This window comes from Pelodiscus sinensis, chromosome 6 (assembly GCF_052426305.1).
Source record: "Pelodiscus sinensis isolate ZL-2025 chromosome 6, ASM5242630v1, whole genome shotgun sequence".
Taxonomy (NCBI): Eukaryota; Metazoa; Chordata; order Testudines; family Trionychidae; genus Pelodiscus; species Pelodiscus sinensis.
Genome location: NC_143057.1, coordinates 83,972,120 through 83,999,693, shown reverse-complemented (window position 1 = coordinate 83,999,693; position 27,574 = coordinate 83,972,120). Strand labels below are relative to the sequence as shown.

General features: G+C 41.6%; 1 protein-coding gene and 1 long non-coding RNA gene across 8 annotated transcripts in view; one reads left to right on the top strand and one right to left on the bottom strand.

Annotated features, from left to right (window-relative positions):
- Positions 1 to 27,574, top strand: part of LOC106732099 (uncharacterized) — an 89,343-nt gene that overhangs the window by 33,408 nt on the left and 28,361 nt on the right. For all 4 annotated transcript variants that reach the window (XR_001368354.4, XR_012904838.2, XR_012904837.2 and 1 more), the window contains one exon: positions 25,282 to 25,358. This is a non-coding gene — a long non-coding RNA (uncharacterized LOC106732099). The remainder of the gene's footprint in view (positions 1 to 25,281; positions 25,359 to 27,574) is intronic.
- The window catches only part of FCHO2 (FCH and mu domain containing endocytic adaptor 2), a 234,988-nt gene continuing 215,883 nt past the window's right edge, over positions 8,470 to 27,574 (bottom strand). For all 4 annotated transcript variants that reach the window (XM_014574166.4, XM_014574168.4, XM_089779340.1 and 1 more), the window contains 5 exons: positions 24,041 to 24,173; positions 21,771 to 21,970; positions 19,997 to 20,061; positions 11,022 to 11,186; positions 8,470 to 10,726 (listed from right to left, as the gene is read on the bottom strand). In XM_014574166.4, coding sequence (XP_014429652.2) covers positions 10,704 to 10,726; positions 11,022 to 11,186; positions 19,997 to 20,061; positions 21,771 to 21,970; positions 24,041 to 24,173 — 586 coding nt within the window. In that variant the 3' untranslated portion in view covers positions 8,470 to 10,703. The remainder of the gene's footprint in view (positions 10,727 to 11,021; positions 11,187 to 19,996; positions 20,062 to 21,770; positions 21,971 to 24,040; positions 24,174 to 27,574) is intronic.

Genomic DNA, 27,574 nt, shown 5'->3' with positions numbered 1-27,574 from the left:
CTGCCTTCCACTTTGAAATTCTCAACCAGCTTCTCCTCAATCAAATCTAGAACAGCCTTTCCTCTATTTGCTTTCTTCACCTTCTGAAATAGAAAGAAAAAAAGTCTCCAGGGCATTCCAAGAGCTTGTTGGATATCTATGCCCAGCTGTATTATTTTCCCAACAGATATATGGGTAGCTGAAGACCCCCATTACCACCAAGTCCTGTGCTTTAGCTGATTCCGTTTTTTAAAAAAAGCCTCATCCATCTTTTCTTCCTAGGTAAGTGGGGTCTACTGTAGACCCCTTCAATGATATTTTTGTTTTTAGCCCCTTTATCCTACACACAGACTTTCAACAGGTGTCTCCTATTTCCATCTTAATCTCAGTGCAATTGTATACATCTTTGATAAACCTGATAACGCCTCTTCTCCTTTTTCTAGCCTGTCTTTTCTGAGAAAGTTGAACCTTTTTTATGCCTTTATTCCAGTCATATGTATTATTCTACCAATTTGTGATGTCGTAATTGTGATTCACTAGTATTTCTAATTCTAAATATTTATTCCCCATATTTCTTGCATTAGTATACAGACATAAAAGATGCTGATTTGATTTCCCTCTCTGTGTTCCTTCTTGTCTTTACTATGTCTGTGCTATAAATGCCCATGCTCCCCCCAATTCTGACTCTTCACCCAGGTTTTCATCTTTTTGACTTACCGGTAGGGTTTTGTCTCCTGCCCCTGTCAAACTTAGTTTAAAGATCTTCCTCACTAGGTTAGTCAGTCTGAAGCCAAATGCACTCTTCCCCTTTCTTGATAAGTGGAAGTCTTTAGCAGTCCTTCTTGGAACCACAACCCAAGGTCAAAGTGCTATAGTTCAGTTGTTGGCGCTACTGACCTCTTGCTTTATAAGTCATTTTTAGCATTGTATATATTTTTCCCTTATAGAGTAGTAGTAGTAGCTGCTGTAGTTTAGCTAATAAGTTTTCCTTGGGGTTCCCTTCCCCTCCCACCCCTTTACAAAAATTTCCTCTTTGACTGGGTACACAATGGCTCCAGAACTTTAAGCAGTGTAACTCTCATGGAAAGCATATGCTTAGAGAATACCCATATGCTGCGTGTCTTAAATACTGAGGAAAGGGCCATTTGCAAGATAAATGCAACATCTGCGGGGGGGGGGGGGGGGAGGGAGAGGGGAAGAAAGCGAGACTAGCGGCATAAACTGCTCTTACAGAGTCCACACTCCGACCCCAGTCCTGGGAGATGGTTCCAGTTCCTGCAGTACACAGCGCACTGGCTTTTGCCATTGTGAAAGGAGGACTGCAAGGAGCACTGGCACCATTCCCCAACACAGAAGGCTGGTTGAGTCTGGTCTAGGTGGGCTCCTCAATGTGCAAGGTGTTGGAGGAGAACTTGAATCTTTCCTCCACACCTGTTACATTTGAGGCAACTCAGGACCTCATTGTGGTGATGGCACCAGCACCAAGCCAGGCACTGTTGACAACACTGCCCACAGCACCTCTCCCCACAGTAGCATCGTTGGCTACATCTGTGGCACCACTTCTCTTCATAGGCACCACCATATTCGGCACTGCTCCTGGCACCATTCATGCCTACACCAACTGTTTCAGCACCAGGACCAGTTCTGGCACCGACAGCAGCACCATATCCCTCCCAGCACTGTGGAAAGCCTGCCGTGATAGGTCATCACACTTGTTCTCTGAGGGCACATCTTCAGTTGTGCAGCTTAAGTTGAAGTAGCTTAATTCGGCTACACAGCAGGAAGTCAAAGGAAGAATACTCTTCCTTTAGCTTCCTTTACTCCTCACAAAATGAGGGTTACAGGGGTCGGAGTAAAAAGCCCTCCATCTCAACATTATTTTGAAATAATGGCTTGCTGTGTAGACATATCCTGAGATCATCTGTGCTGCCAGGATCAGTTCCTCCTTGGTTGGGCTCAGAGTACTCTTCTGACTCTGAGGCTGAGTCATCTGTGCCCTGAAGCTCCTGGCACTAGTCAAGATCCAGGCACTGCCAGACTGAAGTGCCCCTGGTACCAGTGATGTTCTCTTCTTCCCTGCCAATGGCAAGCTCTTATGCAATGGGACTCCATGGGTCTACCACCAGGGACAGGTTTTCCAGGTGGCATCAGTGTCTAGTCTATCCATACACCTTCATTAGCGACCTCGGTGGCCCTTGAGCCCTCCCGAGGCCCCAGAAACCACATCTGTGCATCATGAAGCCCTGACAAGCCATTCCCATTAGCTTCGCTGCCTTCAGGGCAGTTCTTAAGGAGGGCAGTACTAGGAGCCTGAAGGTCAGGAGTAGGGATGTTAAAATGCATTTATTTTGGCAAATGTGTAACCACTGAAATTTTCAGTGTGCAGTGGCGCTGGGTTGCATGTAACTGAAGATTAATTGATGAGACCAGGCTTATGTAACCATTTACACAATTACATCCTTAGACAGGAGGACACAATTCCCCCCATGGCCTTTCTCCTCTTCATCAGCTGAGGCAGTAGCTGATACAAACTTATCCCCTCCATGCACAGATTAAATCATTCCAGAATCTCCTGCAATGTGAGGTACAAAGCCTTAATATGCCCTGGGACTAGGTTGTAGAAAATTAGATCCCATGGTGGAGACAGTGGGCCCCAAAGATCCCTCAAGAATGGCCCTGCCACTTCCTAAAACAGGATTAGTTTAGCTAATATTGGAAATGATAAATTAATTGAATCATTTTCTCCACACTAGTGCAATACATAGAAAAAGATTTATTAGCAGCTCTAATAACAACATTAAACAATTCTAACAGGATGTCTCCGTAAAACATACAGGATTAGATTAGCAAAAGTAATGTGGAAAACACCTAGAGAAAAAAGCATCTGAAGATAACTATTCCTTCCTGTCTTAAAAAACACTCAAAGAACATGGTTTAGCTGAAACAAAAATTGTTTCTTCTGGTCGCTAAGAGTATTATCAACATAATTGCTTTCTCTGATCATGCTTCTGTGCCTGCCATCTTAACTTTGTCAAGTACACTTCGGGTATGTCTAGACTACATCCCTCTGTAGACAGAGGGATGTAAATTAGACATACCGACATTGCAAATGGAGCCGGGATTTAAATCTCCTGCACTTCGTTTAAATAAAAATGGCTTCCATGTTTTGCTGCGTCAGCAGTTTGTCAGCAAAAAGCGGCTGTCAAGACGGGGATCGGGCAACAAAGAAAGCCTTTGTCGGCTGATCCCTTATGCCTTGTAAAACGAGGTTTACAGGATCTGCCGACAAAGGCTTTCTTTGTCGCCCGATCCCCGTCTTGACAGCCGCTTTTTGCTGACAAACTGCTGACGCAGCAAAACATGGAAGCCATTTTTATTTAAATGAAGTGCAGGAGATTTAAATCCCCGCTCCATTTGCAATGTCGGTATGTCTAATTTACATCCCTCTGGTGACAGAGATATGTAGTCTAGACATACCCTTCCATTCCTTAAATAGTTTCCCTAGAGCAAGAATCCTTTCTTTTATCCCCTCATCCACATGAAAAAATACCAGAAATTAGAATGATATGATATCCTATATCATTCTTTCTAAGATCAACTACTTTGGGCATACAGGAAAAATAAACCCATTAACATAATGGCCATACTGGGTCAGACTAAAGGCCCAGTATCCTGTCTGCAGGCAGTGGCCAATGCCAGATGCTCCGGAGGAAGTGAACAGAACAGTGAAACTTCAAGCAGTCCCTCTCCAGTCATCCAATCCTAGCCATTGAGGGACCTAACCTCCATGAATTTATCTAGTTCTTTCTTGAACCCTGATACAGTCCTGGTCTTTACAACCTCCTCTGGCAAGGAGTTCCACAGGTTGACTGTGCACGGTGTGAAATTTACTTTTAAACATGCTACCTGTTAATTCCAGGAGCTGGTAGTGTGGAGAGATTGGACCCTCCACAGACAGGGGATGAGAAGCTGGATATGAGTCAACAGTGTGCCCGAAGTCAAGAAGGCTAATGTCATATTGGGGTGCATTAGGAGGACCATTTCCACCAGAGAATTTATTATTCCCCTTTATTTGGCACTGGTGAGGCCACATCTGGAGTATTGCATCCAATTCTGGGTTGCCCCAGTATATAAAGGATATGGATGCATTGGAGGGGGCCTAGTGAAGGGCAACTGAAATGATTAGGGGGCTGGAGCACATGACCTACAAGGAGCGGTTGAGGGATTTGGGCTTATTTAGTCTGCAGAAGAGAAGAGTGAGGAGGGATTTGACAACAACCTTCAACTTCCTGAAGGAAGGTTCCAAAGAGGATGGAGAGTGGCTGTTCTCAGTAGTGAGGGATGGCAGAACAAGGAGCAATGGTCTCACGTTACAGTGGGGGAGGTCTAGGTTGGATATCTGGAAAAACTATTTCACTACAAGGGTGGTGAAGCACTGGAATGGGCTACCTAGTGAGGTGGTGGAATCTCCATCCCTAGAGGTTTTTTGAGTTCTGGCTGGGATGATTTAGGTAGTTGGTCCTGCCTTGGTCAGGGGCTGCACTCGAACTCCTGAGGTCTCTTCCAGCCCTAGGATTTTATGAGTGTTAAAAAAAATCTGGTTTTCTTTATAGTATTTGACTCAGTATTTTTCTGGGTTAATTAGTAGAGCAAAACACCAAGTTTATTACCACTGTGTTCCAGTTGAAGTAAAATTTCTTATCTGCTTTTGGTACTACTGTTTGCCAAAATCTAAATATTATTTAGCACTATTGTGAGCAATCATGTCATTGTCTCTGAATACATTATAGCTTGCTTTTCAGTAATAAGCATGTTGAAACAGTACAAATCCACTTTAGAGTAGTTGGAGCAATTTATGGGTATATCTGCTTAAAATGAGAAAGGTCAAATAGTTTGGATTCCCAGGGATTCTGAGCTCTCATATATAGATTGAATCATGTCTTCAATCTTCTGCTTTTATGCATGACAGAAATGCTGATTACTAAAGTGATGAACTTGGCTCTGAGGTAAGGGTGGGAAAGAAAAGAATGTTCTTATTTACTGATCACTTACTTTACTGTTCTGGAAGGAAATTCAGTGTAGCTGGTCTTGGTGGAAGATAATGGATGTGATAGGGGAACCTAGCAGGGCTGGAAATCACCAGCATTCAATGAAAAATGCAGGAAATCTTTTTATTTAACATACCCAACTCTTGGATTCTTGAAAGAAGGCAAGAAAGACAGAAGCCAGCATTCTAAAAATCTGTCTCTGGGAAAAAAAATCTCCTAAGAGTTTCATGTACAATGTGATTATTTCAGGTACAACCCATTGATATGCCTTTAGAAATATAACATTTTGCAGGAGGGTGAGTTTGGAGGGAAGTGTTTGTTTCACCTAGAATTTAGTTTCTTGCTTGTCATTGAGAGGTTCAACAATTTGTCTTCATTTTCACCTGTTTCGGGACAATTATTTGGTTCATTGGCCACAGTCTCTGGCCCCAATCCTTGAGGGGGCTATTTAGGGATCTGGAGCAAATCTGTCAGGGATGGTACTTGGACTCGATGACCTCTCAAGGTCCCTTCCAGTTCTATGAGATGGTATATCTCCATTATACATATATATATATATATATATATATATATATATATATATAAAGGAATGTTCTTTGAACTTAATGTTATTTCTCTCCCATCTACAGCATATGCGCTACAAATCTGGAATGTGTTGGTATATAGATTATTTTAGTCAGTTAGGGCTTATGAAGACTAAGGTACAGGAAGGAGCACTGTTAACCATTAGTGTATTTTTTATAGAAAAGAAGAAAAAATTAAATCCTTTGATTATGAAAAATTAAGCTTATAACATTTTTCTTCAGAAGCTTAAGAATAATATTTATGGAACTGTTTGCTTTAAGGAAAACATTAAATATTTTGTCTTCTTTGCCGGCTTTTACATGCACTAATTTGGAAAGTGTTTGGGGAAAAATATTTTAATTGCTTAGCAAATGCTTTATATTATTATGACTTCATAAGCCTTCTGTGCTTTTCTTTGGCTCTATTTTCCTACCCTTATATCCTACTCTCATCCTACTTTCAAAATTCATTAGGAATTTTGAAGGCTCAGCTGGCTCACTGCATTTAAGCAATTTTCTGCAGGACAGTTTTAGAAAAGAAATTAGAATTCCACTCAAATATATTTTTAAAATCAACTGGGTGTCAAATTATTCTTTTAACAGTCATTGCTAGGAATAGATTAGCCAATATTGCTAGTATTTGCAAAACTTAGAACCATATCACTCTAAGATTTATTTAACTTAAAATATCTTTACCCTGCCTCTTTATTTATAATATCTGAGGCAGCTTAAATTTTTTTTAAAAAACATAAGTGTATATAAAGTAAAATATAAGAACTCAAAGGGGGAGGGAGACAGAAAACCTTCCAAAACACCTCAAGAGGAGGGACACACCCCCCACAATAAAAGCATGGGTAAAAAGGGTAGCCTTGGCCTGGCGCCGAAACAGCACCAACATTGGTGCTAGGCATATGTCCTGGGGAGAGGATTCCATAGTCTAGGGGTAAGGGCTGCTCTGCATAGATGTCAACCGTACTTCCATAAGTGAAGGAACATGGAGCGGAGCCTCTCCAGCCTCTTTCAAATACCCCGGTCCCAACCCACTTAGGGCTTTATAGGTCATAACCAAGACCTTGAATTGTGCCTGGAAACATACCAGAAACCAGAGCAGCTGCTGGAGCACTGGCATAATGTGCTCCCTATAACATCTATCAGTTAAAACTTAAGCAGCTGCATTCTGTACCAGTTGTAGCCTCTGAAGACTCTTAAAGGCAGTCCCACATAGGGCACGTTACAATAATCCAACAGGGACGTGACAGGAGTATGAATCACTATAGCCAAGTGGTTCTTACTCAGGAAGAGTTGCAGCTGGCAGATCAGCTGAAGCTGCCCAAAAGCACTCCTGGCCACCATGGAAATCTGATTTTCAGATGTTAAAAAAAGGTCCAGGACTCCCTCCAAGCTGCATCCCTGTTCTTTCAGGGGAAGCATGGCCCCGTCCAGAACAGGTAACACACCACTTCCTAATCCACAGGACCTCAGTCTTACCTGGATTCAACTTCAGCCTATTCGACCTCATCCAGTTTATCACTGCCTCCAAACACTGGTTCAGATTGATTGCCGCTATACCTGGATCCAATGTCACAGAGAAATAGAGTTGGGTGTCATCTACATATTGATGGCACCATCCTCTAAATCTCCGTTTTCTACCAAAATACCTTTCTTCTTGTTTTTCTGGAGAACTTAAAAAAAGTATAAGAAAAGGAGTGGTCCTGTAGCACCTTAGAGAGACACACATACCCCCATCCATATAGATCATGAGCTTTCTTCATGATACTATATATTGTTTTGTTAGTCTCTATGGGTACATCTACACTTGCTCCCTAGTTTGAACTTGAGGAGTAACGTTGAGGGGTTTGGTTCGAACTAACGCGTCCCGGCATGCACTTTCACTTTCAAAACAGCTGTTGAGCAAAGTAACACACCAGCGAGATCATGCTAATGAAGCGTGGGATATTTAAATCCCTACTTCATTAGCAATTTCGGTCGCCTACATTTGCATCCTTAGTTCGAACTAGGGAGCAAGTGTAGATGTACCCTAAGGTGCTACAGGACCACTCTTAAAAAAAGATTTAAGTTACAGACGAACACGGCTACCCCTCTGAGACTTTTATACATGTCTAGAGCAGCGGTTCTCAGTCACCAGTTCGTGAACCGCTGTCTGCCAGGCTGCAGCAGTTCTGGGGGTTAGGGTACACTGCCCAGTACCTCCCCTCCTGCCATGGCTGTTGGGAGCGTGTCATGCCCTGCCTCTCAGCCAACCAGTATCAGGCAGGGGCGGGGTCTCCTCCCAGACGCGGAAGAGTGGTTGGCTGTGCAGCAGGAGGGCAGCCTTAGAACAGCTGCAACCTGGGCAGCAGCACTCAGCTAGCAACTGGGAGGCACTGGGGAACTCTGAGGTTGGGGCTCTAAGAGTCAGGTGGCTGGCACTGGGGAGGGGCATTGGGTGCAGAGGACTCTGGGGTCAGTGGCTGGTGCTGGGGGATAGGAGAGGGTACTGGGGGGCTTAGGGAACCCTGGCCCCCAGAGCTGCTGTGAACATCTGGCTTCAGCTGGAGCAGCAGCCCGCCATGTGGTGACTATGAGAGCTGAAGCCAGCTGTTCGTGGTGACTCTTGGGGTCAGGGCTTTTAGCAGATGGGTAACATTTTATTTGCATATTCATTATTCAAATAAAATGTTGCCAGTTTGCCAGACCATGGTATAAACAAGGTTGGAAGAACTGTTCCACACAAAGGATTTTTTTTTTTTTTTAAATAATGAGCAAATCAAGTAATAGGTTTCAACCAGTGCGGTACTGTGGCACAAAACTAGCCGTGTACTGACCATTTGGAAATTTGAGTATTGTTAGTTATTGCAAAAAAACCAGCAGAAATCAGCTTGTACTTTATATATTACATGTTTATTATGGGTGCACTTTTTTGGAAAATTTACATTTTATGAAAAATCAGAAGTATTTACAATTTTTGCAAGATAAATTTGTATTGTTCTAATTTACACTCCAAAATAATAATAGTCGCAAACCTCAGATCCTTTAGAACTGTTTAAAAATTCATTTTCTCAGACAGCTAATGAGGTTATTACTGTCTACATAAGCAAGAACCAGCTTGCTCCATAGATTTCTCATCAAATATCTAATCTTTTCACAATGTCTATGGATTTGTTTACAAAAAAGTCTATATAAGTTTGCATGGCCTCAAAATTGTAACCTGCACCCACTTCAAATGTATGTTTGATCCCTCGGTATGAAGCTAGTTTAAAATTTAAGTAATACTTGATTAAAAATGGAGAGCAAAATAATTCTTCAATTTCAATAATAACTATTCAGATTAAACACACTGTTTGATTGCAAAGCAGATTACAATTAAGATTCCAGTAAAAGACTGTACCATTTTAAATGACAATTACAATAAAAGTTAGATATTCTAAGTTATGTACACCATTCAGTAAAGAGTAATATTTTAGCAAATTAAGAGCGATACGTACTGCTTCAGTCAAATTTAATTCAGATTTGTTATAATAAGGAATATATATAAAAACCACATACCATGTGGTATACTGCTTCACAATGAATGCTTTTGTAAGTAGTGTGTAACATGAATCAGAATTTACGTGTCTACAGGTCCTGAAAATTGATCAGTGTAAAGCATAGCAGTCCAATTTGTTAGTGACTTTACATAAATGATTACACTAAATTTTATTGCTTCCAGTATAATAATTCTGAATACAAAACATTTTTTAATTTCTGCATTTAATAAGGACTTGTTTAACAATATTAATACATAATGGGCCTTTGAAGTTAGTAACTGGTTTTATGCAATGCTACCAGTGTGTCACTTCAGATCACTTCTCTATGCAACAATACAAACATATAAACTGGTAGTTTTTAAACGCCATTGAAGTTAATAAAAAAATGGCAGCATTTTGCTGCTGGCCAAAATATTTCTCACAAAGCACACATTTACATTCATGTCACATGTCCATAAAGCACTTAAATCATTTTTCAAAAACTTAGTAGTCAGAGTGAAGGGAAATGCTACGTTTTAAAAAAATATCCCGTTTTTAATAATTTTTATGCATCTTCAAAATTCAAACATCTTTGGTGATATTAAAGTTGAAACTGACACTGAGTTATGTGATTATATCAAAGCCTTGAACTATGCATTTTCCTCTACAATGGCTGCATTTATTGTAATTACCTCATGAGGAAGTAAATCCAGTATTTTAGACATTTTACAAAGCAACCTCCAGTCACTGTAAATTTACCTTCTAAATTCCAGTCAAAGGAATTTTCTGAAGTTCTATGCATTACACATAAATACCACTGTATGCAAGAGCCAGACTAAAAAAGGAAGTGAGGCACATCAATGATAAATTGGACAGGCACAGTTTAAAAAGTTTTTAAAAAGGCACAAATGTTATGTATAATCCATATAAAAATAAATTAAGTCTACAGCATTAATTCAAATAATCATAACTGTCATAAAATTTACTAACAGCAGAAGTATCTTTTGCAATTTTTTAACACATTGCACTTTAGAAAAAATTAAATCATATATATAAAACAATTTACACTAATATATGGTACAAGAGAATCACATACTTTTTGTATACATCTCTTTCTAACAAATTTTATGACACAAAGGCAACATAAGTGGGAGGAGGGATTATCTTTCTTTCTGCTTTGCACAATGGCAATTAAGGAAACTGAAAATTTGTATTTGAATATTACTTATGAAAGCTAAAAATATTTCGTGCTTGCTTTCCTTTAAGTTTAATGCTTACATTATAATGTAGTTTCATACATTTTCAGTACAGCTAATGATTAGTATTCTGACTTAAGTTTATATAAATTTACTAAAATCTGAAGAAACAAGTTTCCCAAAGATTTCAGTTGATCATTTACAGTGTTGAAGTTCACTTCAGTGCTATTATAAAGTAATATTTTTCTAAAAATGACTTTAGAAAAGTGCATTTTTTTTGTTTTGTAGTGAGTTCCCAAACAGTTCCAAGTTTAAAAAAATTAATGCATGTTAAAATAGTGTGAGAGAGGCAGAAAAAATAGAATAAGCTTCTTGTTGTGCTCCTTTGATTCAGCGATTTCCACAAATTCATCAGCAATCTGCCATATATCGTCCTATTAAAATACAAATAACCTCTTGCAATTATAATACTTACAGTAATTATGTTTTACAATAAATAAGACCATAAAAGATAAATTAAAGTTTCAGTATTTTCCTGGAAACAGTGTTTTGATTTCATGTATAATAAGCACCAATAGCTGCTTTTATTACGTGTGTCAGTACTCCATACTTAATATACTAGATAATTAGTAGGTGAAGTATAAAACTAATACATTCAGATAAAAGTCATAGTCAAGTAACATTAGTAAATCATGTTAGTTTAAATATATAAAAATCTCAATTTCTTACCAGTAGCAAATCTCTTCTTAACTAGGGAAAGCCGATAGCCAGCGCCTACCAGCTCTACATCTACTCCTGAAAGGGTGCTTCCTTCACTAATGAACTGCACTGCAAGTGTAGCTGGTTTACTGGGGCCTTCTAAAAGATCAAATTTTGCCCTCAGGGATCCAGAACCTATAACAATGACGACAAAATGCCTTGAAATTGTAAATTAAAAAAAAAAAAATCCATCTCACAAAATGCAAGTATTAGACAGTGCACTTACATAAAGATCTCTAATTTCTGGGACTATATGTGTGTGTGTGTGTGTGTGTGTGTGTGTATATATATATATATATATAGAGAGAGAGAGAGAAAGAGAGAGAGAGAGAGAGAGAGAGAGAGAGAGAGAGAGAGAGAGAGACTTACTTCCCTCACATCATTTGTCTGTTTTGTCCAGTACTTTGCCTAAGGCAGTGACCAATTTATAAGGATGCTTCAGAGAAGCAATGTGGATGAAAATTTTCTTCCTGAGGTTCAGATGATATACATGAAATATATTTGAATCTCCTCTAAACTGTTTAAAACTGCAAATGTTACTCATCATTTAGAACCCAGGAAACACAGGCTGGTATGGCCGTTGATAGGTTATCAAGTTCAGCCTCTTGGGCAGAGGCAGAACCAAGTAAACCAACACCATCCCTCACAGGTGTTTAACTTCTTAAAAGTTCTTAAAATCTTGTCCTCCAATGAGGATTACACAATAATAATAGATTATATCAGCAATGGACTGCATGAGTGGCCTTCCTTCATCCCAGTGGGCTGCAAGACAGTCCTAACCAAGATAGTCTCCTGGGATAGGGTAGTTTTGCTAATTGCACTTGCGTACCTAGAATTTGCGAGGTATGCCAAATGAACAGTAGCAGCATTTTGATTAGATGCAGTGTGTGTGGACGGCTCTTAGAGAATGTTGTGTGTAACCAGCATGTATTTTGCTTCACATGTCCTTGCTTTATGTGCAATCACTTTAGTAATACAGTATGAAAAAAACCTACATGGATGGAAAGCAGCAGAATCTGGCAATCTTGTGCATGAGCAACAATAAGCTGCCCTGGGTACGTCCCATCCTTAGGACAGTTGGGGTGGGTGCTGTGGGGTGGCCACTCCATTAGTCCTGTGGACAAGATGGCTCTGCTTGCCTGCAATCCCCTCCGACCCCAGATAAGGAAGTTACTCACCTTGTGCAGTAACGACTGTTCTTCAAGGTGTGGGTCCCCGTGGGTGCTCCACTGATGGTGACAGGTGATCCCTGGAGCTGCAGTTTGGAGCTTTTTCCTAACAGTTTACAGTTGGGCTGTATGCGCGCTGTAGGTGCCTTGCGCTGCTGATAGTTTAGTGCCTCGTGCAGCAGCCCAACCCCTCCCGTCCAGTTCCTCGTCTATGCCTGAGTTAACAAGAACTCTGAGTAGAGGGGAAGAAGGAATGGTTGTGGAGCACCCACGGGGACACACACCTCAAAGAACAGTCATTACTGCACAAGGTGAGTAACTTCTTTTTTCTTCTTCAGGTGATGTCCCCGTGGGTGCTCCACTGATGGTGACTACAGAGCAGTATTCCGTAAGGATGGTGGGATTCAGAGTTACTGCTTTGTGGCGGAGGACAGCACCACTGTAGCCACTGCTGTATCATTTGTTAGTTGAGGCATAATGCCAGGCAAAGGAATGGTTGGATGACCATGTCGCAGTCCTGCATATGTCCTTGAGGGGCACACTGTTCAGGAAGATGGTAGATGTTGCAGCAGCACAAGTGGAATGTGCTCTAGGTGGGGCTGGTAAGTATTTATTGCGAAGAGCACAGCTGTGTCGTATACATGCTACACTCAGTTTGTAAATCTGTTGCATTGACTTTGGGATACTCTTGGATTGTTCCGCAGTGGATAGGAAGAGGTGTGGGGATTTGCGGAAGTGTCATGTTCTGTGAATGTAAAAGGCTAGAGCACGTCAAACATCTAAGTTGTGGAGCATAGCCTCTCTGTGGGATGTGTGAAGCTTTGGATGGAATGTAGGTAGGACTATAGGTTCATTAATGTGGAAAAAGGTGCTGACTTTGGGCACAAATGAGGAGTGTGGTCTTAGAGTTACTTTGTCCTTAGTAAATATAATGTACGGTGGTCCTGCCATGAGGGCTCCTATTTCATTAACTCTCCTCACAGAGGTGACTGCCACCAAGAACAGCACCTTCATAGTTAGGAGTGGGAATGAGCATGTGGCCATAGGATCAAAGCGAGGCCTCATGAGACAGTATAGGACTAGATTTAGATCCCATGAAGGTGCTGGGCGGTCCTGTGAGGGAGAAAGAGGTTGTGGAGACCCTTTAGAAATCTCCTAGTGATCGGGTGGGCAAACATAGATGAGCCATCGACCTGCTCATGGAATGCCATGATCACTGCTTAATGCACTTTGATTGAGGAGATGGATAGGCCCTCGTTCTTTAGATAGTGTAGCTATTCCAGGATGAAACGGAGAGGAGCCTAATGGGGCTCGATCAGTGCCCATCAGCACCAGGATGTGAACCGTTCCCATTTGTACAGGTAAGTCTTTCTGGCCTCCTACTGTGAAGGAGGATGTTTCTTCTTCTGAACATTGGGCTTCCGACCCTTGGAACCATAGAGAAGCCAAGTGTGAAGGTGTAGCGTGTGTGGCTGGGGATGAAGTAATTTGCCCCCATTTTGAGAGAGAAGGTTGCACCAAGGTGGTAGTGGTATAGGTGGCTTGATTAACATGCGCTGAACCAAGTCTGTTTGGACCATGACAGGGCTACTAGGATGTCTCGTGCTGTGTCTGATCAGATTTTCTGTAAGATCCTGGGGATCAGTGGGACTGGAGGAAATGCGTAGTGCAGCGGTTTGTTCCAGGCGATTAGAAATGCATAACCCTTGGATTCCTGGCTGAATGCTGTTTGAGAGCAAAAATGGGTGCACTTGGGAGTTGTCCCTGGTTGCGAAGGGATCTATTGGTGGGTAGCCCCATTTGTGGAAAATAGATTTTGTAACCATTGGATGCAGCTCCCACTTGTGGTCTGTGGGGAAGCTACGACTCAGAGTGTCCGCCCTGACATAGTTGAGCCCCAGTAGGTATGATGCTTTGAAGGTAACTCTATGTTGGATACACCAATTCCAGAGGAGAATCACCTCTGCACAGAGGGATGGAGAGTGAGTGCCACCCTGCCTGTTTATATAAAACGTGGTCCTTGTATTGTCCATTAGGACCCACACTGTGCAGTTGGTGATAAAGGGGGCAAAGTGCCTGCACGCATTCCTGACCGCTCTTAGCTCGAGAATGATATGCAATAGAGCCTCATGCAGTAGACACTTTCCCTGCACCGTATGGTGTTGCACGTGTGCTCCCCATCCTATTAGTGAGGCATCCGTGGTAATCTGGACCGATGGTTCGGGTTGAAGGAAGGAGACCCCCGCAAGGAGGTCGTAAGGAGAAGTCCACCATCTGAAAGAGTCTTTTATGTGTGTTGGGATGGTGACTTGTTTGAAATAGTAACAAAAAAGGAAACAGCCAATCTGCAACAAGAAAGTGTGAAGTAAAGAGAACACCTGAGGCAAGAGATATCAGATCTGCGGCCAAGGGCGGTTAGAGAGGAACTGTGGGGGGAGGTTGGGCTGCTGTGCGAGGCACTAAACTGTCAGCTGCACGAGGTACCTACAGTGCGCATGTAGCCCAACTGTAAACTGCTAGGAAAAAGCTCCAAACTGTGGTGCCAGCGATCACCTATCACCATCAGTGGTGCACCCACGGGGACATCATCTGAAGAACCACCAGTGTGATACAACTGTACCTTCATCACCCTAATCCTAAGGCTTGGTTGGTCTATGCTACAGATTTATGTTGGCATAACTATATCACTTGGGTATGGACAATCCAAGTGCCTGAGTAACTCAGTTAAACCAAATGAACTCTTGGTGCAGATAGCTATGTTTACAGGAGGCTTTCTCCTATTGACAGAGCAACTGCCTCTTAGGGAGATGGAGTACCTACACTGAAGGAAGCAGCTTTCCTGTAAGTGTAGGTAGCATCTTCACAAAGTGTTGCACTGGTGCTGCTGCAGCACTATATGTATAAATAAGCTGTAATATGTCCTGATCAGACCGGGCCACAAAAGGGACCCAGATTATATCACCTTCTCCAAGAGCTCTGGCTCAATCCTAAATACTACCTAGATTGTGAGACTTGGGGTACATCTACGTTACACAGCTTTTAGTGAAACTGCAATGTTGCTAACAGTCAGAAAGTGTAAACATTTCTTGTTGGCACTTTTGCCTACACAAAATTCCACACCTAGTAGCAGCATTTGCTTTGTTGGCAGGAGACCACTCCTGTGGACAAAGCACTGTTTACACTAGTACTTGCCACAACAAAGCTTTTGCCATTTGGTAGGATGGGGTTTAAGCACCTGTGAACTACAAAAGCTTTGTGCCAATTGGCAGTGTAGCAGACAAAGCTCAAGTCTGTGACTGAGAGACTCTGACTCATCCTCCTGCCTCCATCTTTTTTCTTCCCTACCTTATTGCTTCTTTTTCCTATCTCTCTCTCTCCTATCTCTCTTTCCTTCTGGTATGACTTAGCCATCCCAAGACTGTATATTTTGCAACATTGCTGTGAGCCTGTAACCAGAAAGCACACATGCCAAATAAAAACAATACAAAAGAACACCACACACCCCACAGACAACAACCATGTGCTCTAGTCTAAAAAAACCCATTCTGATACTAGTTTGTCAAGTTTTGGAGTGGTTAAGAACATAAGAACGACCGTACTGGGTCAGACCAAAGGTCCATCTAGCCCAGTATCCTGTCTGCCGACAGTGGCCAGCACCAGGTGCCCCAGAGAGGATGGACCGAAGACAATGATCAAGCGATTTGTCTCCTGCCATCCCTCTCCAGCCTCTGACAAACAGAGGCCAAGGACACCAATTTTATCCCCTGGCTAATAGCCTTTTATGGACCTAACCTCCATGAAATTATCTAGCTTCTCTTTAAACTCTATTATAGTCCTAGCCTTCACAGTCTCCTCTGGCAAGAAATTCCACAGGTTGACTACACGCTGTGTGAAGAAGAACTTTCTTGTATTAGTTTAAAACCTGCTACCCATTAATTTCATTTGGTGTCCTCTAGCTCTTCTATTTAGGGAACTAATAAATAACTTTTCTTTATCGGCCCTCTCCACATCACTCATGATTTTATATACCTCTATCATATCCCCCCGTCTCCTCTTTTCTAAACTGAAAAGTCCCAGTCGCTTTAACCTCTCCTCATATGGGACCCGTTCCAATCCCCTAATCATTTTAGTTGCCCTTTTCTGAACCCTTTCCAAGGCCAAAATATCTTTTTTGTGGTGAGGAGATCACATCTGTACACAGTATTCAAGATATGGGCGTACCATAGTTTTATACAGGGGCAGTAAGATATTCTGGGTCTTATTTTCTGTCCCTTTCTTAATAATTCCTAGCATCCTATTTGCCTTTTTGACTGCTGCTGGTACAGTGTGTGGAAGTTTTCAGAGAACTGTCCACGATAACTCCAAGATCTCTTTCCTGATTTGTCGTAGTCAAATTAGCCCCCATCATACTGTACGTATAGTTGGGGTTATTTTTCCCGATGTGCATTACTTTACACTTATCCACATTAAATTTCATTTGCCATTTTGTTGCCCAATCACTCAGTTTGGAGACATCTTCTTGGAGTCCCTCACAGTCTGCTTCTGTCTTGACTATCCTAAACAGTTTGGTATCATCTGCAAACTTTACCACCTCACTGCTTACCCCTTTCTCCAGATCATTTATGAATAAGTTGAAAAAGACTGGTCCCAGGACTGACCCTTGGGGGACACCACTAGTTACCCCTCTCCATTCTGAAAATTTACCATTTATTCCTACCTTTTATTTCCTGTCTTTTAATCAGTTCTCAATCCAAGAAAGGACCTTCCCTCTTATCCCATGGCCATGTAATTTACACAAAAGCCTTTGGTGAGGGACCTTGTCAAAGGCTTTCTGAAAATCTAAGTATACTATATCTATTGGATCCCCATTGTCTGCATGTTTGTTAATCCCTTCAAAGAACTCTAATAGATTAGTAAGACAGGACTTCACTTTATAGAAACCATGTTGACTTTTGTCCAACAATTTATGTTCTTCTACGTGCTTCACAATTTTATTCTTTACTGTTGTTTCGACTAATTTGCCCGGTACTGAAGTTAGACTTACTGGTCTGTAATTGCCCGGATTGCCTCTAGAGCCCTTTTTAAATATTGGTGTCACATTGGCTAACTTCCAGTCATTAGGTACGGAAGCCGATTTAAGGGATAGGTTACAAACCACAGATAATAGCTCAGCAATTTCCCATTTGAGTTCTTTGAGAACCCTTGGATGAATGCCATCCAGTCCCGGAGATCTGTTAACATTAAGTTTTTCTATTTGTTTTAATACTTCCTCTAATGACACTTCAATCTGGGACAGTTCCTCAGATTCATCACCCACAAAGGACGGTACAGATTTGGGAATCTCCCCAACATCCTCGGCCATGAATACTGAAGCAAAGATATCATTTAGTTTCTCCACAATGGCTTTATTGTCCTTGATTGCGCCTTTTATAGCTCAATCATCTAGGGGACCCACAGGTTTTTTAGCAGGCTTCCTGCTTCTAATGTACGTAAAAACACTTTGTTATTTCTTTTTGAGTTTTTGGCTAGCTGTTCCTCAAAATCTTTTTTTGTTTTTCTTATTACATTTTTACACTTGATTTGACGGTGTTTATGTTCCTTTCTATTTATCTCAACTAGGATTGGACTTCCACTTCTTAAAAGATATCTTTTTGTCCCTCACTGCTTCTTTTACATGATGGTTAAGCCACGGTTACTCTTTTTTAGGTCTCTTGCTATGTTTTTTAATTTGGGCTATACATTTAAGTTGGGCCTCTATTATGGTGTCTTTAAAAAGTTTCCATGCAGCTTTCAGTGATTTGGCTCTCGTCACTGTGCCTTTTAATTTCTGTTTAACTAACCTCCTCAGTTTTGTGTAATTTCCCGTTTTGAAATTTAATGCCAGGGTGCTGGACTGCTGAGGTGTTCTTCCCACCACAGGAATGTTATTATATTATGGTCACTATTTCCAAGCGGTCCTGTAACGGTTATTTCCTGGATCTGATCCTGCGCTCCACTCAGGACTAAATCGAGAATTGCCTCTCCCCTTGTGGGTTCCTGCACCAGCTGCTCCAAGAAGCAGTCATTTAAGCCATTGAGAAATTTTATCTCCGCTTCTCTTCCTGAGGTGACATGTATCCAGTCAATATGGGGGTAATTAAAATCCCCCATTATTCTAGAGTTCTTTATTTTGGTAGCCTCTCTAATCTCCCTCAGCATTTCAATGTCAGTATCGCTGTCCTGGTCAGGTGGTCAGTAATATATCCCTACTGTTAATTTCTTATTATTGGAGCATGGAATTACTATCCATAGCGATTCTATTGAATATGTTGATTCACTTAATGTAGAATCAAATGAAATAAAAATATTATCTTTCACATACAGTGCCACTCCGCCACCCACTCGGCCTGCTCTATTCTTTCGATATATTTTATATCCTGGTATGACTGTGTCCCACATTTTCCTCATTCCACCAGGTTTCAGTGATACCTATTATGTCAATCTCCTCATTTAATACGAGGTACTCTAGTTCACCCATCTTATTAGTCACACTCCTAGCATTTGTGTAGAAGCACTTTAAAAATTTGCCACTGGTTATTTGTCTGCCCTTCCTTGATGCACTGGATTCCTTTATTTGTGGTTGTTTGTCTGCTCTGGCCCATGGTTTGCCCTCTCCCCTCCTTTCTTTCTGACTACAGCTCAGAGAATCTCTATCAATAGATTCTCCTCTAAGAGAAGTCTCCCTCCGAGTTATGTGCATCTCCACACCAATCGGCTTTCCCCCATATCTTAGTTTAAAAACTGCTCTACGGCCTTTTTAATGTTTAGTGCCAGCATTAATCAACTAATGTTTAGTTGATAACATCTTGTGGTATGCCTATGTAACTTGCAGCCTTGTTGCTGGAGAAAAAGTAACACCACAGAGAGAAGCCAAATTTTCTACCTGTGCTGTTCCCCCCCCCCCTCCCCCGCCTCCTTTGTGTGTTGATTTTGTTGTGTCTTCCAGGAAACAGGATTGGACTCTACCACCAGCAGCAATAACAGCTCTAACTCAGCTGAATTAATCTGTTGCCTTTCCTCTGCAAAGGGACAGTTATTGCAATTTAAGGGACTGTGAAACAAAAGGTTTTGTTTTCCTTCTTAATCTAAACACTCTCTACAGCTACAGGGAAAAGAGAACAAGTGATGTTTTGAAAGTGAAAACCTTATCTAACACTCTATATTTCAAATGCTTTAACTGATTTTCCTTTTTTTCTGTATCCTTAATAAAAAGGTCCTAAGTAAACTGAAGCTGTATGCCAAAACTCTGAACCTTGTTTAAATCTCAATAGCAGGAAGTTTCAGTCACGTTAACCAGGGCTGGATTAACATTTTGTCGACCTGGCACCAAACATATCTGAGAGTCCCCACATGTAGTTGTATCAGCTCCTTCTGAATGTGGGCCTGGAGTTGCACTGCCACTGGTGCTATAGTATACCCTGGGGTGGATAATATTTTTTGATGAGGGGGCACTCCAAGAATTTGGTTAAGTGGTCAGGGGCTGCAATTTTCTATAATATTAATGGAGGGAGTGTAGGATCTGGGACACAGTTTGGGTACAGGAAGGAGTTCTGGGCAGGGAATTGGGGTACAGAAGGGGGTTTGGGTTCTGGGAGGGAGTTTGAGTTCAGGAGGGGTTGTGTTGGAGCAGCAGCATGGGGGGAAGACAGCTCCTCAAGAGCCAGTGCTCACGGGGGGCTGGCTTTCATAACCCTAATATCTATATAATACAATTACTAACAAAATGCTCAAACTTACCTCCATTCTCTGATTTTTCTGAAATACTGGATATTTTCCAAAAAGCTTTCATCTGTTCTGCATTCCTAAAAGCAAAACCTAGTTACTGACCAGTAACAGAAACTTATAAAATAGATTCCTGCCTCACACCCATTCACCTTGTGACCCCGGAACTGCTGAAAATAGTTATGTTAGCAGTGTTCATGGTAAATTGGGTGCTTGTGCAGCCGCTTGGGAGAGATTTCAATGCCTCCAGTGGATTAGCAGAGCGCTCACAGCTAGCTTTTTGTTTCTGCTGGTGGTGTGCTTTTGCACATGCCTCTGTGCACATAACAAAATTTATTCCAAGCATGGACGGAAACAATTAGAGGGAATATTGGCCATAAGAAAGGATCCTTTTCCTCAAGCTACAGAAATTATAAAAAGGCATTCCTTTCTTCTTTCCACTTTGCCCCCCAATTCAGCTGTCTGAAAAATAAGTCTACAAAGAGGCACTGGTAGAAGTGGATAATCGAGGCTTTGTGGAGGTAGTATATTTAAATACTGGAAAGTTATCTCATTTACTCATGCATAAAATTACCTTCCCATAAATAATCTCTGAAGAGAGGTTAAGCAGCAGTAGCTGAAGAAGGTGGAGGAGAGACTGTAAAACAGTTCTCCCAAAGCAGACATGAGAACTAGCTTAAGTATCCAAAACACATATCGACCTATATGTAGATACGAGAGTTGACCAGAGGCTGACAACTCCATTTTGTGACAACTTCTGTGGTTTTGAAATTGTGGTTAGGGTACTAGCCCAGTGTGTAATTGACAGGTTCAGGTCCCTGCTCTGTCTGATTCAGAGAGAGTTTTTCATTCCAGATCACCCCATAATGGAGATGTATACCCCAGAAAGGCAACAAAGGATTAATCTGGATCTGAGAGGCAATTATATTACCTAGCTACCTAGCTGCACTTGGGGGTGGGCCAGGCCAAATTAAAAATGAGTCTCATCTGGGAGAAAAACTGGGTGGATAGTATAAAAGGAGGATGTCTGGAACAGAAGGAGGGACTACAGGGAGAAAGGGCAAGGAATTGCAGTCACTTCAGGATTAGAAAATGGAAGGACCAGGAAGGGCAAGGAGGAAATGTGGTAGGGTCGGTTCTGGGTCCTCTCCTTCCTGAGTAGCAAAGGCTGGTTAAAAAGCCAGGAGAGAGAAAGAGCAGCTACCAGGCGTGTCTGGGCTGCCCCGCTGCCCGAGCCCCGACGCGGCTTTGCTCCGCGTCTTCCTGGTCTGCAGACCAGGGAGACGCGGAGCAGCTTTTCTTGCCCCGGAGTACACGGGCAGCGGGACCGCAAGGTCCCGCAGTCCATGTCCTCCAGGGCGAGAAAAGCTCTGTTCGTAACTGCGGACCCAACGTAAGTCGGATCCGCGTTAAGTCGGGGACTGCCTGTAATTTCAAATGAAATGGCTGCTAGAAAATGTTACACTCAGTTTAGTGCAAAATACAGCTAGGGAAAAATCTGTCCAAAAAAACAAAGATAGTTGCAATGACCTGAGTTACTATACTATAGTTGGAATGAATGCATGTTTTCAGTTTGAATTAATATAAATTGACTGGGCATTGTCTGCGGTCTGGAATGAAAAGTAGTATTTCTAAAAAGATTACATACCATCAAGGCTTTTAAAAGTAGGTTACAAAAGTGATTGCAAATCAATTTTTCAGTTAGATTTCTTTTCGAGATTCACATGACATTAACAAGTGCACTGAAAATAAATAATTGGATAATATAACAGAAATGCACTGAACTTACCATTTTGCAGGAGGTAGTGACTGCATGTTTGTTACTCCTCCATTTACTGGTACAACAACCTGTATGTTAGACAGCATACTAGGTGCAGTCATAGACTCTGGGTTGTATTTGTAATCCACTCTTACATCAGTAGTGCTATCATTACATTTCCAGTAAGTTGCAAGATTCAAAGGAGTGGATTGGATGCCATTTGAGGATACCTTTAAAAAAATATTTTTTTTTAAAATAGCTATTTACTTCACATAAGGATGCACACAATTGAGATTCTCTCTCTAATCATGCCTTGTAACTGAAGGGGATATTCTTGGGTTAATTAAGAACAAGATTCAAGGCAGACTGGGGCTTGGAAGCTTTTACTTCTTAATACCAGAGACTGTCTTTGTTAGATACATTTTTTTTTTATGGAAGGGATGGAGTGGGGTTTAACCATCACACCTCCAGCCTCCAAATTCTCTTCCCTTTCTGGATCTTCCAATACAAAACATTGGGGTCAGGCTAGTTTTCATGTTGTTTTTTGCATTCTACATCACACTGAAGAAATCTGACTGGAAAGGTCCTATTTCTCCCCTCCAGTTGTGAACCGTAATAATTTACTTGACAGAGGGTAACTTAAAGTCATGCAACAATTAGCACAAAAATACTATTGGAAACAAATATCAGAAGGGTAGCCGTGTTAGTCTGAATCTGCAAAAACGACAAGGAGTCCTTTAGCACCTTACAGGCTACCAGATGTATTGGAGCATTAGAAAACAAAATTTGCCAAACAAGTAAAGCATAGACATGGCTGCTCCTACAGGCTGACCATGTCACATACACCAGAGGCTCTTTGTATCCCCACAGTCATCTTACAAGCTCCCTGTGTGCAGTTGTCCTCTCCTTTTCTATTTGAGGGACATGCTGCTATGGTCTCCCTCATACCTGGGGATCTGTGTGCCCCTAATGGCTCCCTCATGTCTGGGACTCTGTGCTACCCCATTACTGCTTCCTGCACACCAAGTTACCCCATTATCTGCCCCCTTATGCTACGGGCTCTGTGTGACCCCTCATTGTCTTATACTAGGGCTCCCCTATATCCTTTAGGAGTTCTTTATGCTCTCCCTGCATCCCAAGGGCTCTTGGTGCCCTTCCATACTTCCCCCACATACTAGTGTCTTTCACATCCCCCCAGCAAGGATTCTGAGTGGCCCTTTCCTTCCTCACCCCATGTTAGGGGCTTCAGGTCTCCCACACTCCCTACCATGTCAGGGGCTCATGTGCACTCCTATTGCCATATCACCAGGTGTTGTATGCCGCCCCCCCACCTCCATGCCAGAGACTCTATATGCCTCCCATGACCCATTTCTTTCCCTCCCATGCACTCTCCTTTTCAGGGCATCAGCTTTTTAAAAACTGTATTGGAAGATAAGGAGAACTGCTATCCAAGTAGAGGTTTATGGATGCCATCAACTGGTCCTTTGATCTATAAACAATAACAGAGCTGCTGAATAGCAGTTGCTGGGTCTCCTTGGGCTCACAGAGACTATGGGGAAGATTCAAAAGAAAATATGCAAATTCCGTAGGAATTTGAACATCTTCTTCCAATCTCAAGTTAAAGTAGTTTAGATGCTTTTTTGGGGGCAACCCCTCCCTCCTTTTGAGAAGATGAGTAAACCTCATTTTTTGAGGAAAAGCGGCTTTTTGAAAAAGGGGGAGGTTGCCAACAAAAAGTGTCTAGACTACTTTCACTTTTGAAAGCTCAGCTTTCAAAAGTGAGATTGGAAGAAGATATGAAAATTGCATATCCTCTTTTGACTCTTCCCCGTAGTCTAGATATAGCCCTTGTGTCCTCATTTGTCCTTTTTGATTTTTCCAGTTTCACCAAAATCAACAGGAATATGTGTAGAACATTTCCTGAATTTTTGGAATTGGATAGATGCAGCATTCAAAAGTTACATTATAAACAATCAAATTGAGTATAAGCTCTCATTTCTGACAAAAGTCAAAGGTTGGAACCTTGCATAAATGTCACGTGCTCAGAGCAAATATGAACAAACACAAATATCATCAAGCCAGAAGCAGGAGCAAGAAAGCACCAAGGACAAAATTTGATCCAGCAGCTAGGTGAGGTTCTAATGTTTGGAACAGTCTAATGCCGGTGCAGCTTAAAACCCATCCAACTAAATGGTGACAATCTTCCTCTATGCCCATACAAACAATAATTCTCATAGTCTTTTTACATGTGAGATATGCAAAAGTTCCTTAAAAATCTCCAAATAAAAATATAATTTTACCTGATATTTTAAAACATCAACATTATAATAAGAAGCAGATGGATTCTGCTCTGATAATTTCTTGAGGTAGACTGTAACAGCTTGCATGTTCATCCAAAAATCTTTTGTACTGGAGTCACTTTGTGACTGGTCACTACATGTGAAATGAAGATAGGAATCAGAATACAAATATCAGTTTTCTTATTCTGGATGACTTAACATTAAGTAGTAGAGCTTTCCCTTTATTTTTTTTACACTTTTTTCAATCACAGTAAGAGGTTGCAACATAACTGCATCTTTCAGAATATTAAGGAACATCAGTTACCTATTCAATACTGGCATTCAACACACATTCACAGTCCTGGATTACAGCTGAATGCCAGCGGTACCAATAATTAAGGCTGTGTCTGGATTGTACCTTCAAGCAGACATAATGTTAAACTGCCATACAGGTGATACCTTGCAGGGAAAAATCTACAAAAGTGTCTTTAAAAATAAATGTAATCTAATCTAATATTATAAAAACACTAAAATGCCTTGATCGCATGTGGAGGTTTCTTACCTGTAACTAGAGGTTCTGAAAGATCTGTGGTCCCTATGTCTATTCCACAAATGGCATGCATATACTCTAAGCATCTGAGATCAGATATTTCCAGCAGATAGTGTCCATTGGTCCACGCCTGTACTCCACTCATGCTCTGTACTGAGATTAGAAAGGACAGTGCGGAACAAAACTTCTTCAGTTCCTTCTCTTTACTGCAAATCCAGTCATGATCCAAAATAGAGGAGAACAGCAGCAGACAGTTGCATAGAGATAGGGACATATCTTGAAGAATCTTCAGATACATGTAAATAACATGCCTTTCTTCTTTGTGTGGCAGTCTCCACGTGTATGACTGGTAAGTAGTATTCAAGGTGGGAGTGAGAGGATGCAGGAAATATAGATGTCTAACACTGCTGTCTGAATAGCTGAATCTGAAGAAGAGTCCGAGACTAAGGCATAATCCTTTGTGAAGGCATCGATGGAATTCTAGGTTGTCACCTAACAAAGTACTAGTACTGGTACTTTTCAAAGACATATTATTGATTTGCATGTGCTCTAGAAGAGTAAGCCGTCCCACACAGCAATGGAAGATGCTACAACTGGTAACAGTGATATAACTGGGGCTCCACTTAGAAAAATCTCTGAGCAGATCGCATCTGTCGCTGTGAGTTCTCTCATAACTATTTTTGCTGTAAGGTGCTTCCCTGTTTCTTTACAGATCAAACACTAGAGCCTGTCTGATGTCAAGAGAATTAAGTCTTTTAATTGGAAGCATGAGGTCTGTGAAGAAAACCAGTAAGTGAACAGGTTTATTCATACAAACCTCAGAAGTAACTTTTGCAATAAATTTTGGGTGGTGAAGAGAAACCATCTCCTTGTGAAATGTGTTATATGCCAAGTTGGTCAGCATTGCTCCAAGTTCACTCATGACTTCTGGCTGACATGATGTCAATAAAGGTGACCTTTATGGGCAGGTGGGACATCAAGCATGTGCCCATGATTCAATGGGTGTCCTGGTATGCACTAATAGTATACAACTAAGATCCCATGGCAAACACTTTGGGAATCTGACTGTTAGTGGGTTAGTAAAAATAGAATAGCCACAAGATGGAAGGCTCTGGCTCCTGCTATAAGTGGACCTGCAGCAAGCTAATGAAAAGTCCTGATGGTCTGAGGTTGAGGAGGTAGTCTAAATGGCAGGAATACCTGTTTTGGGGAATAGCTGTGTCATGGCTTAAATCCTCAACTTGGCACTTCGAATATAGGTAATGTGGGTTGGCTAGGAAACTGAAAACTATCAGATCCCATCTCCATGGTTTTCAGAGACAAAAAAAAAGTTTTCCTGATTTCAGTTTCTCCTGAAATTCAGTAGTATTGCCACCAAGTGTATCCCTTTTTTCCAGGAGAAAATCGCTTGGAATGTCTTCACTGAGAGCAACCCTCTATTCCCCAACTTCCTTTCCTCTAGGAGTAGGGTTGCCAAATGCTTTAACAAAAAATACCGAATGCTCCCCCCCCCCCATCAAAAAAAATGGGGAAAAAAATTCTGTTGAGAAAACAAAAAGGGGGAGACCAAAGTTGTTGAGGAAAGCAAAATAAGACCTCGACAGCAGTTAAGCAAAAAAAAAAAAAAAAAAAAAAAAAAAAAAAAGAGTCAGCATGGCCCCTTTAAAAAGAGGCTTTTTTGCCAGTGGCCATTTTGTTTTTCTGTTCTAGCCACAAGACAAGCCCCTATGGAACCAGGTACCGGGGGGGGGGGCGGGGGAGGGAGCTGGGCCGGGTTGCTGAGTGTGTCATAGGGTTTGCCAGGTGTCTGGTATCTTCGTCTCCTGGCGGGGGGGGGGGAAATCAGAAAATACCAGACATTTTAGGTGTCTGGTATTTTCTGAATTTTTTTTACCGGACAGGAGGCGAAAATACTGGACTGTTTGGGTCAATACCAGACACCTGACAACCCTACCATAGAGTTGGAAAACAAACAAGGACACTCTCGCAGACAATAATGAACCTGTACTCTATCTCTGGTAATGTGTCTGCAGCTAGGCACTTAAGTTGAAGGACACAAAAGATCAACCAATACTGGTTAACAGAGCCAAAAAAGGAAACACTTATTATTAAAACAAGAGTAATGTTGCAAGTATAGTCTTGGTGTTTAAAAAAAACCCCATGAATTGAAAGAAAACTCAGGGATTCTCCCTGGGATTCTTGATTACAAGGGAGGACGGGTGCATGGGGAAGGACAATTAACCAGCTCAGACAATTTCCAAACCCCAAACAAGGAAAATAATAAACCTGATGGACTCCCTAAACCTTTTCCTACTCATGCATTCTGATGAACCCAGGGGATCTGTTTGGGGTGTGTGTCATTTCTTCCCTCCGTGCCTGGAGAAGATTCCTGTCTCTCTCTAACAAAGGAGAGTGATAGAAATGTATCCGTGTTAGTCTGGTGTAGCTGAAACAAAAACCAGGACTATGTAGCACTTTAAAGACTAACAAGATGGTTTATTAGGTGATGAGCTTTCGTGGGCCAGGCCCACTTCCTCAGATCAAATAGTGGAAGAAAATTGTCACAACCATATGATTGTATCCTTTGGTATATATGGTTGTGACAATTTTCTTCCACTATTTGATCTGAGGAAGTGGGTCTGGCCCACGAAAGCTCATCACCTAATAAACCATCTTGTTAGTCTTTAAAGTGCTACATTGTCCTGGTTTTTGTTTTAACAAAGGAGACTCCTTCCTCCAGTTTGAAATTCTTCAGCTGCATTTCATTGGCTCAATGCCCAAAGCCCCCTCCTACAGGTGCAGAATAGCTTAAAGTTATCTTAACTTTGCCTTGCTCTCCAGGTAAGTTAGGCTTTCCTTTGCAGCTCCCATTCATGACAAGCTGCTTGTGTTAGTCAGGTAGAGAACTGCCTCCATTTAGCTATATAGCATTTTCTGAAAGTCTTTTCTGCTGTAATTGAGAACAGTTTGAACAACCTCTGAACGCATATATTTTTGGTCTGACA